We start from the raw sequence: 15,239 nt of genomic DNA, 5'->3' as shown, positions 1-15,239 counted from the left end.
GACTTTAAACCAGTTTAAGGGGGATAAACATAAAAGGGATGATGGGAATGAAAAACAATGGTAGGACCAATAGTCCCCGAGCTGCCATAGATGGTTAATGTAGGTTATGCACTATTTTCACCATAGATACCCCTTTCAAGTGGACTCCATTCATACCTGAAATTTCTGATTTGTATATTTATCATAATAATTTTCTGGAAGATGACACTCAAATGTCTTGTTTTATCCAAACGTGGTATTATATCAGTTTCCAAAAGATCGAAGTGAAGTGTATTGAAGACGAATTCTAAGCCATCATAGGGGCCAGCAGTGGCCCTAACAACGGATACGAGGTCCTGCTCAGTTGAAGGATTATTGGAAGTGGAGCACTAGAAGGCATGGACTGGAATCCAAAACGGAAGTGGTCAGAGAGTGGGGTGTTAACAGCTGAGATTATCGTTATGGAATAGTTGTCAGTATTGGTAATGACAAGGTCAAGACTATGATCATGGGAGTGGATGGCTAAAGGAGGGAATGACAACAGCAGTCTAAGAAGGACAACAGCTTCTGAAGGAACCATGGGGAGAAGGTGACAGTATCACACTGGAGAGTTAATGACTTATCTTAAAATGTATCAACAGATTAAATGTTTTTTTTTTAATAGTCTTAAAATCCTAACTTTTAGAATTCCTGAACAATATTAAATATGAGTTGAAATAGATGTAAAAATTCAATGTCTTAAGCTGCAATTTCTCTGAGTTTGATTTAAGTAAATATCTGCAAGATCCTGTTTACCCTAATTCTGTGCTCGTATTGAATCCTGTTTTGTTGGCAAATAACTTTCGTTCACAATCCATTCTATGTTCAGGGACTGGAAGTTTGGGAATTATATTTCTCAGGCTCTCTTTCCTCGGGGTTTTGGGTTAAATTTGCATTGGGCCAATGCTCTCACAAGAGATCTGAAAGCAAAGGGGACACAGAAAAATTCTCCCTCAGACCTCAACCGCATTATTTCTACAGTGGCCGATGGAATGCCAAGCTCCACCACCAGGGGAAGCCTCTGAACAGGGGCACTGTGGTACTGCTGGCCATTTGTTGCAGCATCTTGACCTCTAGGTGTCAGCAGTTAGCCGCTGAGTTCTGAAATTGGCCCTCCAATAGGGTTACCTGGAAGTTAAAGGCAGCCACACTAATGGTCACTTCCCTAGCTTTACCGACAACTTTTGAGCCCCTAAATCCCTGTATCAACTCTTGATATTGTTTTGATTTTTCATTAATGAATCCTGATTGGCACAATATTTCATGCTAAGACTATTCCAGAAAGATGGGAATCTCGTATTGGTTGGTTGATCTGATCGGGTTTGTATACAGTGATGATTTCATTCCAATGTAAAATAGAATTCTAAGGAGACAGGGCATGCAGTGGCTAGCATTTGCTTAAAGTAATACCTATGGATGCCTAAAATTAAGGGACTACTGAAGTCAAGAATTCAGGAACCCACATTGCCTATTGCTGTGGGATAGGAAAGAGAACTAGACAACTATGCGGCATGTCAGCTCCTTCAGACTATAATAGAGACCATACAAAAGAACATGATAAACCCAATAACTTTACAATTTTGGATCAAGGCATGGCCAAAGACCCAGAAATCTTCTAAGACCCTTATGCTTGCTGTATTGTTGATATATTGTTGATATAACCAAAAATCAGACCCAAGGTCTGTTGCTACAGCCTACAACTTTATAATGCAAGATGAATTCAAAGCCTTGCTAGGTCTCTTATGTGAAAGTCAGGCTTGTTACAGTAAAAAGTGGGCCCTGTGAATTGGGAAAAAGGACTTTTGGAGGATTTGGGTGAGCTTAGTACTTTGAACCCCAAATCTTTCTGAGGCTTCCTTGCTGGCAGAAGTGAGCCTTTCCTCCCTGGTTTGTCCTTTATCTCTTGTTAGCAGACTCCACCAGCAGAAATTACCTAGTAAGGGGCTGCCAATCTCTTAAAATACAACCAGACAGAACTGACTGCATTAAGACCTTGATTTGTTAAGTCTCTTGAACTTTAAGAAATAAGAGAGGTTTTTTTTTTTTGTTTTTTTTTTTGTATAGAGTTTCCCTGCTCTGTGAATAGAAGCGTGTTTTGAAGAAGCTGAAGACTAAAGGAGGGAGGTGGAAATGAAAATCCAGTTTTGGGTTGCACATGTGCTCTAGCCATAAGGATACACCTCTAGTAAGACCCTAAGGCTGATGCTTTTGATAAAGAACATATTTTAATTATGGCAAGTTTTTGCCTTAGTATTAATACGATTACATAAAAGAGAAAAGATAGAAAAAAATGATTATTTGCTGATTTTGAATGGGCACTAGAACTCTAAATTTACAAATCCTTAAGAGTACGGTGACGCAGGCATTGGGGTAAAGCTAAACTGAAACCAGTGTGGGAGTTTTTGCTGTTTGTTAGCCCTTCTGTTAATGGAGAAAGCTGCCATGCTGGATGAGAATGGGTCTCTATGTAAACTGAAAGAGTACGAAGAGAGGACAGATGAGAAGGACTGACCTTCGGCTTGGTGGAGGAGGAAAGTGGAAATTGCTACCCCAACAGTCTCTCAGCCCGTGATGGTCCTGTGGATATATTTTTCTGCTCTTAGGAACTGGTATCCTAACCCAATCAGCCTGTTGCAAAGTGGAGAGACTGTTTTCCCTTTATTTGCCAACTTCAGTATAGTTACTGTAACTATAATAGTGATGCATTATAATTACATTGCATTTTGTGGCCACATGCCAGGCACTGAAGTATGAAGTGCTTTCCAGGTGTCAGCCCATTTAGTCCTCACAATGGCCCTGTGAATGAGATATACGGTTATAACCCCCATTATAGGTTTATAAAATCTGAACTTGTGAGAGGTTAAATTTCTAGCTAAAAATCACATGAGTAGCTAATGATGGAGATTGATCCAGGCCCAGGGCTTTCTTGTACCAAATCCGAGACTGACCATTATACTATTCTGACTTCCTTCGGCCACACATGGCCTTATGTCCTGTAGATGTTATCCACTGACCTCCCCTCAAATCCATCCACCATTTCCACCACCATCTCTCTAATTATGAACACTATAATCCTCCTAAAGGATTACTGTAGTCGCTTCCTAAATGATCCACCTGTACCCATTTTGGTCCCATCTCTGATCTGTTTTCATATTGTAGCCAAAGGGAACATTTCAAAACATGAATCTGATCATGTTGCACCACCTACTAAAAATGCTTTCATGGCTTCATGTGAAGACTCATCGATTCAGGCTGGTCTTTGAGGCCTGCCTACTCTGTCCCTCATCCCTCTTGAGCCTCATGGGGCCCAATGTCCCCGACGCTGCATCCCTTCCCTTGCTGTCTCTTCTGCAGACGGACCTTCTTCCTTCCTCCAATGCACCATGTACTTTTCTTCCGTAGAGCCTTTGCTTATGCCCTTCCCTCTGTCTCGAGTGCTCGTCCACACTGCACCTTACATCTCCTGCCCTGCCTAGCAGTCTTTCTGGTCATTAAACTAGATTAATTTTATTAACTAATTCACCAAAGGCTCTCATAACATGTGTCTCTTCTTGGAGGTTGGGGTTTTATAATTATTTGTGTGGTTCTCTGATGAATGGCTATTCCCAATCATGAAGGCAGGAACTGGGGCAGGTTTTGCCTGCCCCTGTAGACACAGTACGTCTGGCATAGGGTGGGTGTTCAAACAACAGTTGTTGAATAATAGAGGCTACAACAAACCTCCCCTGAGATGGGGGATATGAGAAAGACAAGCCTTTTCCCAAAGTCTGTAACATGCTTAGGCCTTGTGCAGGGGATGGAGACGAGCTGAGAGTGGAAGGTCAGCTCTTCAGAGAACCAGGACTAGCATGACAGCCCAGCCTCCAGGCTCCTTCTGAGCCTAGGAGGACTGTGGCTAGGTCTCATAAGGGAGTTTCACTTGGTGGGAACAATGTTTCAGTCCTAGAATTTATAAGTATGGCCACTAAGAAAGCAACTGCTTGACACACAGAGCATTGAGTTTGTAAAATACCTTATTCTGTCTTCAAAAGCCTTCGGGGTGAATTGGCTTTATAAAGATGGAGACTGAGAGGGGGAATGGAGTCTGACTGATCCTTTCCTCTTGAGTGGCAGGCCTGGAAGTCTGGAACCCAGTTTCATGACCACACAGGAAGAGGGTGCTATCTGGAATGACTGGGATCTTCTCAGTTTTCTCCACAAAAAGCTCTGGGTATCCATTAAGTGTCACCCTGAGGCAGATGGAGGGTATAATACATTGAGAGTGAGTCCCCCAAACAGCGCCCTCTCCAGGCTCAACTTCCTGGTGTAACAAATTCAGCCATTAGAAAGTCATTCTTTGGTCTACAAAAAATGAAAATACAAGGAAAAAGAGCACATCGGATTGGTTTACCGGATTCCTTTCAGATATTGTTGTTTTGATGAGATCTGGAAGAAAAAGGAGTTTGAAGAAAATGCACAGCTAAATCATGGACTGTTGGCAGCAAGTGAGGGAAAGGCAGGAAGCAAAGACGGCGCCTACATTTAGCAAATTTAGAGAATAGAAAACTGTTTCGTCAGATTAAAAATTTGATTCTTGCATCACAGCTTTCATTATTTTGGTTGCCATAATCCTGTTCGACTTGCGCTGCTTTGTTGGGGAAGGGAGACTGTGTTTGACTTTGCTTGGAGACCATAAAACCACAACAAAATAGCTTCTGCTGAACGCTACTAGGCAACACCAGGATCTCCTCTCCACAAGGCGAAGGACTTGTGATAAAAGACAAACGGCCCCCAATGTGTTGCATGCGTACAGGGCGTCTTAAGAAACCGAAGGTGGTTCTAAAGCATCATCTTCATGAATAACTAGGAATAAATAGAACTAAGATGTCAAGTGACTTCTCAGGAAATCTGAGCTTTATAAACAACAACAAAGCCTATAGTCTGACCACTTTCCCCAAAATTGTTTGCAACTGATCTGACAGCCCAAAGGTCAGCTGTTAGGATCTTTTTGGAAGTTGATTTGAAAGGAGTGTGCTCAATGTCCTCGCTGAACTGCATCACTTCCTTCCTGGGACCATCAGGGAACCTCCCCAGCCTTTCAAGATAGGTTCTGCTTAGAAAGGTCAATCCGGCAGTGGGAACCCCGGTCAAAAGTTGGCGGCTAGCGCAGCGCATCTCTTCCCCCGCGTTCTCTGCCGTTCCTTCTCCTCCTCTCCCCACGGAGCTGGACCCCGTAGAAAGGTTGCGCCAGAGGGTGGGTCAGGGCTCAGGTTTGCAGCTGTGGAGAAGCGCCGGAGGCCGTGCATCTCCAAGAGGTAGGGAAAGCCTCCGAGAGAGCCTCCAGGCCCCCGCCCCCGGCTCTTCTAGGGACCCACGCGGGGCTCCCGAAGCGGGGCCGGGGAGGGGTGTGGCGGCGCAGGGGGTAGGACCCGCAGGCTGCCGGTGGGGGGGACGGGGGGGCTGAACCCGCCTGGCCGACCTCCGCAAAGAGCTTCAGTGCAGGGGGCGGGGGAGAGTGGAGGGAGGAGGCCTAAAACCTCAGGGTGCACACGAGGGGAGGACTGGATTGCAGAGGGAGGGCAGAGTCGCCGAGCAGCTGGGCGCAGGAGTGAGCGAGCGCGCGAGCGGCCCGGGGGAGCGCGGCTGCGGCTCTGCCGCGGGCAGGGAGCCGGCCGGCGCGTCGTACTCCGTAACCAGGGCGGCCCGGCTCCCCGCAGCCCTGCAAGTCGAGCCAGAGCTCCCGGAGCCCGCCGCCGGCCGTGCGCTCGCTTCGCTGCCGGGAACCTGGACGAGCCCGGGAGAGTGAAGGTAAAAGGAAAGAAGGAAGAGAGAGAGAGAGAGAGAGAGAGAGAGAGATGGAAGGAAGGAAGGAGGGAGAGAGCGAGAGCGAGAATATGAGTGTGGGTGCAAGCCGAACAAATTGCAAATTGTAAGCAAGTTTGTACTTGCATGTTGGGGTTGTGCGTGCTTAATGGAAGGGAGAGGGCGGTGATGGTGGTGGTGGTGGTGTGTGTACGTGTCTGATACTCAGGGATGAGGAGATAAGGAGGTGGAGAGCGTCCTCCCCGCATCTCGTACGTAGATATCCCTATTAATATCCCCCTCTCGGATTGTCATTTCCGCTTGTGGCACTTCTTTTGGGCTCCCGTGATGCAGAAGCAAAAGGCAGCCACCCTCTTGTGATGGTCGGTACTGTTGCTACTATCAGATGGGAGATACACGGCGTTGGACAAATTCTAGGAGCCTCCCTTCCTCCACTCTCGACTATTTTAGGAAGGGCTGTGGGGGAGGGGAAGCGGGTAGCACGGCCCAGGGCTTGACGACGGTGCGGAGGCCGGGGCTTCAGACTGCTGGGGTGTCGCCCTGCAATTGCTTCCAGGCGGAGCCTTCGCTAGAGGGCAAGATAACTTTGATCTCCTCTCTGGAAAGACAGGTTTCAGGCGGAGATTTTGCAGGGCTGCCTGAGGAGTTCTGTGAAATGGTGGTTCACAGGGCGGCAGGTGCATGGCAAAGGGCAGAAAAACAGTGAGAAATAAAGCAGTTCTCAGCCGCTAAGCAAAGAAAGCCCTTCTGGAAACCGGGTTGGGTGTGCTGCCCGGGGTGACAGAGCTTGGAGGCTGCAAGTTCAGGCCCAGCCTGCGGAGAAACATCAGCCTGAAACCAGGATTAGCATCCTGGAATGTTCATCTTTGAGCTTTTCAGTTTGGGGTGGAAAACCTGTATGTATCCGACAGTCTTCCGTGAATGTTCCAAGAAAGTTCTAAGCGAATTATTTCTCTCTTCTTGAGTGTCTATATTTTTGTCTCCATCTGAGCAAGCTTTTACTGAAGGAAGCACTTGTTTACAAAAGCCAGACTTGTGCAAGAGACAGTGTAGTAATTTTCACTTAAACAACAATTATTAATATGACCCACATCTGTACAAAATGCTGATCTAATTCTTAGTCATGAAGATTGTTCTTTCAGATGCTTGATGAAAAAGAAATAGTATGGCTAAAAAGTTCCTGATATTGCCTGAACAGGGTGATAAATACACATAGCTATTTCTGTTTCTTGTGTATTTGAGCCTGTTCCTTACTTTGTGGCAAATTTAGAACAAAATGTTCTAAATGCTAACTTAATCAATGCTAACTTAATACGTTTCAGTTGAAGATAAAGGCACAGCTTCAGACTGACTCAGATAGTCATATTGCTAGTTTTTGATAATATTCGCTATTATCATTATAGACTCATTTTTATCTCTCTTACCTAATGATTTTTTCAGAAACTGGCTTTTTCCTGTTCTCGCTGTCCCCATATAAAAATTCTTGTCACTTGATTCCTTCCTCTTGCAGGGGAGCAAGGGGTGGGAAAAGGCAGTTTATCGTTCAGACTCTTTCAAGAATGGCTTGTAGTTCAATGTGTAGGACAGGCTCTCTGAGAAGTCTGCAGCACACACAGCTTCTTGGAAATGAAAGGAGGTGTAACTGAACAGGATGTAGGAAGCCCTCGGCTAGGCAAGGTTGGTAACGTTTTCTCAGTTCTAGATGCTGCAGCCACACCCGTGGCCTGACTGTGACTGTCATGGGGGCCCGAGGGTCCCCTGGAAGGGAATCTGCACTTCTCCTCCTCTTAGATGTGTTGTAGGTGCCCTTCCTTGTGATCTAATCCAGACAGAGCTAGTGTTTGGCAGGCGGATATATATACTCTAGCGAAGTAGGGGAGGAAGGTAGCTGATACCTTGGGGTTTGATTTATCCTCCAGGCTTACCAAAAAGTGTTCAACCATGACACATCGTATCCATCACATTGATCAGCTCTGTACTTTATCTTTTGATTACTTGTTTACATTTTTGTTCTCCCAGAAAAAGGGCTGATTCTTACTTGTTACCTTGTACAGCTCATAATAATGAATAATTCACAGTACTGCTCACTGATAACCCATACACGTACCTTAGTCGTGTATTTATATAACTCCAAATGTCCATCTCCTTCCCTACTGCTTAGCCGTCTTAGTGTTTATTAATTAGTACCATTGCTAAAGGATGAATGCAGGAAAACAATAATTAAATTTAAAATTAGACACTTCATGTGACTCACTCTAGCAAAGAACTTAGATGTAAGGGGGTGGAGGTATATTTGTTGGCTTTTTAATTTTTGTTTAATAACGATTTTTAATAGGGGTCTTATCCTTATACATATTTAGACATCTATTTTAGTAATATTTATATTCTGTGCTGCTCTGAATCGGTTTGTGTTTTATGCTCTCAGCCCGTTGTTTTCAGGTAGAAATGAACCACATCATCTCTGGTGGTCACAGGATGTGCAATTTTCTGCTCTAGTTTCCCAATACCTAAAATTGTAGTTGCATTACTTTACCACGTGTTCTTGGGGCCTCACAGTGTTCTTCCCAGGGTTTTCTTCGCGCATTTCTTTTTAGGAACACAAACAAGAAACTGTTTTGGCGGCCTGTTGTCCATTTTGCTTAGAGACTAGAGACTGGAGTTGAGTTTTGATGATTTGCTGATTTGAGATCAGCAAATTTGATGATTTGAGATTTGATGATTTGCTCCTGTGCTTTCCACAGGTGCTGCTAGAAGAGCGTATGGTTCCGATAGGAGAACCCCCCGCCCCCAGCAGACAGCATCCATTCCCTCTGCTTTCTGCACAATCAGTGCAGCAGCAGTGGTCATCGATCGGGCATTCAGTTGGCTCACACAGTTCCATGGACAGAACTCACCCTACTTTGTTGTAGTATTATTGATAACATCTCCCCCTCTGATAGGTAAGCTGGAAGAAGGGCTTATCTATCTTGTTCATTGCTATTTCCTCAGTACCATTGTCCTTTATGAATAGTTTCTCCATACATTTTTGATGTGTGAAATAAGCATTGGGCTCTTAATTCTCTGCTAGCTGTCGTGGATGTACTTAGCTGCAGTGGGATCCTAGTTCCTTCTCCTGGAAGGATTTGGAGATCGTGCTGGGGACTGTTCATTGGTCACAATCTATCAATGTCTACCTGATCTTCCCTTTATGTCCCAGTAGAGGACCCGTCCCCACCTCACCACTGCCCACAATCTCCTGCACCTATGAAACACCTTTTAAATTTCCCTGAGAACGGTGAGCTCGTTGATGGTGCTGGGCCTTCCTCTGATGTTCTGGCTCTGTAGGTCCTGCCCACAACCAGAACACTTCTAGGTAATCTGTCACTTCCAGGAGTGAATTTCAAGCTCTTGTGACCTTGTACCAGTCATTATTTCAGCTGTCACCTATGCTGCCATTGGCTTTGCAACTGACAAGCACACTGGAGAGCGCCTCTCCATGTTGGACCCACTTCACATATTGCATATTGGAGAAACTGAGGCCAGGAGAAGGAAAATGGAAACCATATATTTGCTGGAACTCTGTTACAGGCCGAGTGATCTGCTAAGAATATTACATATTGATCTTTTTAAATCTAACTATACATGGTGCCTGGGTGGCTCGGTTGGTTAAGCAGCTGCCTTTGGCTCAGGTCACGATCCCAGCATCTTGGGATCGAGTCCTATATCAACGAGCTCCCTGCTTAGCAGGGAGTCTGCTTCTCCCTCTGCCCCCCTCCACCCCCCTCACCCCACTTGTGCTGGAGTATGTGCACTCTCTCTCTCATTCTTAAAAATAAATAAATAAAATCTTTAAAAAATTAAAAAATATATAACTTATGCAGGATAAAATCAAACTGAATTGGCAATAAAATAGCTCCACTTTACAGATTAAGAAACAAGTGTTCAGGAAAGTTAACTTTCCTTAAGATCATATGGACAAAATTTAGACTCTGTTCCAGATCTTTCTTAGTCCATAGTATGTGCATGTCCCATAGGTACCACATCACCTGTGATAGGCCATTGTTGAGGACCTCCACACACAGAATAAGCTCAAACTCACCCAGCTGATTGGAACAAAGCTAAACCCAGAACTCATATCTTCTAATCCCCAGTCTCCTTTTATATTTGTTTTATTAATTTGAAATTTCGTATATCATATGTCCCTGTAAGTGAAAGTATCAGTAAAAAACAAGATATCGTAATTTCACAATGGAGGAAATGTGTGTATACATGAATGATGAAAGCAAAATATTTTATCTATGTCTGAAAAAGGAAGGATATTGCATTAACTTCTTTTGCAGTGAGGAGGAAGAAGTTTCCTGGGGGTTCTCTCATCGAGGGAAAGTATTATGAAGTTGACTCTAAGACAAACGTATAGATCGAGGGCCTAGCACGTTCTCAGGGATGTACTTGGTATTGATGGGTGGGATGTTAAAACAAAGCGAGTTATAGACTCTATGCCTGCAGAATGCTCGCTGTCTACTTAGAGTTGAGGCTAACCACAGCGATAAGTAAAAGACAAATCATATTTATAATCGTATAGATTGTTAGTGCTGAGTCTATACTGGAGTGTTTAGGGACAGCTTCAAGCTGAGTGTGGGTCCTGGGTCAGGTGTTTAGGGATCCTTTGGGTCTGCTCAGCTGACAGTACCCCACACAGGGGTGGGGGAAAGTTGTTTAGCAAGGATAGGAATGTATAAGGTGAAGAGTGTTGGAAGTGAAACCCGCATAACCCTCCAGGCTGCTAAGCTCAGTTGATGGCACCATCGCCCACAGACCCTCAAGTCAGAATCCCAAGAGTCATCTAAAACACTTGGAGAACCCTACCAACTGCTTCCTAGCTGCCTTCCCTGATCAGTCACCAAGTCCTGCACATTTTGCCTCCTAAAGATTTTTAAGATTTTATCTTCTACTCACTCACTGTCTTGTTCCAGTCTGTCATCATCTCCTATCTTAACTCCTCAGATACTTTTCTAACTGAACTTTCTGAATTTTTCAGTCTTGTCTTCTTCAAACACAGCCTTAAAAACTGTATCTAGAATAATCTAAATTATACTTGGGTACTTTCAGCTTAAAATCCCTCAGTGGTTTGCTGTTGCCTTCCAGAGAATCAGGACCAAGCTTTTGAGCATAGCACATAGGGCCCTCAACCATCGGTGCTACCTCCTTCTCCAGCCTCAGCTCCAGAATGTCACCTGGTAGAGACCTTCATGATCTCACTATTGGTACTCCCACATAGAATCATGCCGTTTCTTGTGTCCATGACTTGGCTTGAGCTATTCACTCTGACTGGCCTGTACTTTCATATTTTTCTCCTGACTAGCTCCAACTTGTTTACCAGGACCCTCCCAAGACACTTTCCAGAATCTTCTTATTGGTTTAATGCCCATCCTTTGCATTTTTCACCTCTATATTTGCACTTGCTCATCACATTGTTCTATTGTTTTGTTCTATGTTGTATCTTCCACTATGTTCGAAGCTCCTCAAAAAATAGAATCCATGTCATACTCATCTTGGGACCACCAGCATTGAGCTCTGACATTCAGAATGCATTTGTTATACTGTAGAAGTAAGACTGGATACGTAACCTGCATTTGGAAATAAGCAAAGAAATTCTGAGTTCAAAAGATAGGTATATATATGATATATATATATCAAATATGTTTCAAATACTTGATATATGTATCTCATATATATGTACGAAAGAGGGGGAGAAAGAGAGTTAAAAATTAATCTATTGTGTAGTATGATTGTGAACTAGAAGAAGGAAGAAACATGGTGATCTGTAATACAGTGACTTAGAGAAATCCTTTTTAATTCCATAATTCTTGATTGATGGTAGGAGCCACATCTTTCATGAACTCCAGTGCTGGGCAGGAGCTGGCTTGGGATAGCTGAGTTAAAATGAATTTCTTCCCTCATCACTACTTAGTATATATATGTAGTTAGCTAGCTAGCTAGAGTTCAGAAAGTTATATTCTTGCATTTGGAGAACTTAACTTTCTATTAGTTTAAAGGAGCCATTTGTAAGATTTTAGGCACTTCCCACTATTTACTAGTCTCCAAATTATGGTGGATTTTGCATGGGGGCAAGTGGAATATTTTCCCCCAGGAGATGAAGGAGGCTAATGGGCACATAATTCCAGCAGGGCTAAAGGCCTTGATACATGATAGGCTAGCCATAAGTTATTATTTATCCTCTGAGAATCCCTTAGAAAGCTACCCCCTGTGAGGCACCTCTCTAGCCCAGAAACTCACAGGTCCTGGGTCCTCCTTCTACCAAATATCTTTTCAAGGAACCTAGAGAAGTCGGTCTGGGTCTTCTCGCCCATTAGGGCTGTTCACTACACCACTTCACCCTAACTTGCTCCGAGACCAGTACATTCTTTCTTGCTCCACTATACCTCTCTGATGGTTTTGCACACAAGGAAGCCGCCATATGCAATGTTTTGCATCCTTTTGGATATAGTATTCTAAAACAGGTAGTATCAGCTTTGCCTTCATGCATTCGAACCAGATGCCAATGTATACCAGTTTTAATCGTGCCATTTTAAAATCAATTATAGTTTGTAATTACATTTTGTTAGTAACCAATCTCTCATAAATAACATTGCTTGTATGACCATATGGTCAGGTTACAATATCGTTTTTGGTAACACTCCTAGACTCCTTTTGGTCTCTTTTTTTCCTTCTGGCAGGTGGATCATCCCACGTGTATGTGTTTTCTTTACAGATCTGCCTTTACCATCCTCCCCTGCCTCTGCCCCATCTTTTTTCTTTACCTTCATCCTCATAAAGCAGAGATGCAGTGTGAGTTGCATAAAGTGTCATCTCACATGGGCCACCTTAGTGTGGCCTCTTGGTTAAGCTTCTTTCCCTGGTCCCTATTTACCCTCCTCTCCTTTTTTCATTATTTATCCTCTCCATAGCAAAACCTTCTCTTCAACTAACACTAGGGTTAGGAAATCCTTATTAAGAGTAAATGTCTCTTAAACCATAAGAGACTCTTAATCTCACAAAACAAACTGAGGGTTGCCAGGGGGAGGGGAGGTATGGAGAGGGTGGTTGGATTATGGACATTGGGGAGGGTATGTGCTATGGTGAGTGCTGTGTAAGCCTGATGATTTATAGACCTGTACCCCTGGGGCAAATAATACATTATATGTTAATTTAAAAAAATTAAAAAAGAAAAAAAAGTAAATGTCTCTCAGTATGAAGTTTTCATCAACTACTCTCCTGTTTCTATTTCTCCTTGCTCAATCCAGAATGATGACTTAAACTTGACCAAAATAGGGAATTCAGGAAGTGGGTAGAAGGGATATGGCTTCTCTGTCTAGGCCACACCCACCCCCCAAAACCTTAGCCTTCAACCTACTTTAGAGTCTTTCTGTATAGGAAGAAAAGTAGCTAAATCAAATCCATTTTGACTCCTAAAAACAGAATATTTGAAACTGATGTTGTTAGAATGGTATGCTTTTACATTTTTACTCTTTTAATTCATCAAATTGTTATTAGAAGTTAAGATTTTCATGTTATTTTTATTTTTAAATTTTAATTCTAGGGTAGTTAACATACAGTGTTACATTGGTTTCAGGAGTGCAATATAATGATTCAGCAATTCTGTGCCTTACTCAGTGCTCACCTAGAAGCTAAGATTTAATCTCATTCCTGGAAAGTGTACAAATGAAACAGCAAAATAAATGTACAAAGCAGGCTGAAATAGCATCGATGAGAGAACTTGGGAATATTGAGAAACAGGACTCGCTGTTTTGACTTCATAATACATTCACTTTCATAGATCGATGGAGAAATTATAGTTTAAAAAGAAAACATGGAAGGGGCGCCTGCATGGCTCAGTCAGTTAAGCATTTGCCTTTGGCTCATGTCAGATCAGGTCATGATCTCAGAGTCCTGGGATCCAGCCCAAGGTCATGCTCCCAGCTCAGGAGGGAGTCTGCTTCTCCCTCTTCCTCTGCCATTCCCCCTACTCCTGCCCTCTGTCTCTCCTCAAATAAATAAATAAATAAATAAATAAATAAAATCTTAAAAAAAAAACATGTAATAAGGGAACATTTCTTTGTCAGTAACCATCTTTTTATATATGTCTCGTGTATTTTGTCAGGTCTAAAGACTCCTAGCATTTGCCAAGTACTTTATACATGTTTCACTTGGTAATAAATCATCTATTAAAACTGAAGAGAAATAGTTTTCTTTTTAACATTGGGGGATCTATGTAGATTTTTAATAAAATATCGTACCTTTTCTGTTTGTTTTCCAGGTACCTGAGTTCACTTAACAGAACAGTCTAAAAATAAAAGAAGGAAAAGAAAAGGGGGTCCAGTCTTTGGAAGTGCTGACCCCTCGCTCGCTGCTGCAAGTGCGTGGGATTCACGTGCAACCCTATAGATCCAGGGAGGCCGGGCATGTTTCCCTGAGTGGTGTGCTGCGCCTGCGCCCTGGGGGAAGAGTCTCTGGTCAGGGTTTCATGCTGCAGGAAGCACCATGGCAGCTTCTAGGACGGCCTCACGGTCTCCTCGGGACATTGCCAACGTGATGCAAAGACTGCAAGGTAAGGGGCAGAGCTGCCGAGACTGGTTTTGTATTTTTAAGTACATCTTAAAGTTTAAATACCAGCTTCACTCAAGGTCTTTTCAATTTGCTTGCACTTTATTTCCATTTTAGGAGACTGCAAGGAATCACAAGGTGATGTCTCTTTTCCTAGTGTTTTCAGACTAGTTCCTGCTCTTTTCAGGTGCTGTCTTTTTCATGTTGCAAAAAGACAAAAATCGAGCTCTCTGTTTAGCTTGGCGTCTGCATTAGTGTGACCTTGATGGTTAGTCAGTGCCCTGCTGGGAATTCAGTGATGGTCAAACTGCCCTTCAGTCACCAAGGACGATTCCACACTGTGACCATGCACAAGGTTATGATGATGGTGACAAAGATTGTACACTCTGGTCAAATAAGTCAACCAGTAGTTTACTTATCCCAGCTAGAAAGCCCTACGAGATCTAGAAAGTCTTTAAGGAAAATCAGGCAATGAGGCCCAGAGGGTTTATGACATGACAAGACTAACAGTGAGGGGCAGTGTGTGGATGGGAACCACCTTCCCCACCACTGTTTTTTCTCTAACAGCAAATGATGTTCTAGAAGAGAATTAGCCCTGAAATGTTCTGGCAGCTTATGGATTAATTCTGTAATGAATAAATTATGCAATTAATGACATCATTATGAATTAAACATGCATTTAAACATGTATATTCCTTAAACCATGGAAATAATCATCTGTCAGAGTATGAAAATATCGCTTCCTTGTTACCACCCTAATGCTGTCTCTCCCCAGCTTCAGAAGTATATTTTTAGAGGCAAAAATAGCCAGATTTAACAGGGTTCTTTTCTAGTCT

The 15,239-nt window shown here is 43.3% G+C and overlaps 1 protein-coding gene across 1 annotated transcript in view; it reads left to right on the top strand.

The window, feature by feature from the left end:
• Nucleotides 1-5,582: 5,582 nt before the first annotated feature.
• Nucleotides 5,583-15,239, top strand: part of SYNE1 (spectrin repeat containing nuclear envelope protein 1) — a 472,480-nt gene continuing 462,823 nt past the window's right edge. Inside the window, 2 exon segments of the mRNA XM_047733936.1 lie at nt 5,583-5,805; nt 14,117-14,407. Of these exon segments, the coding sequence (XP_047589892.1) occupies nt 14,341-14,407 (67 nt within the window). The 5' untranslated portion in view covers nt 5,583-5,805; nt 14,117-14,340.

The sequence above is a fragment of the Lutra lutra genome, chromosome 6, assembly GCF_902655055.1.
Source record: "Lutra lutra chromosome 6, mLutLut1.2, whole genome shotgun sequence".
Lineage (NCBI taxonomy): Eukaryota > Metazoa > Chordata > Mammalia > Carnivora > Mustelidae > Lutra > Lutra lutra.
Note: the sequence above shows the minus strand (reverse complement) of the source record. Positions and strands in the feature narration are given on the sequence as shown.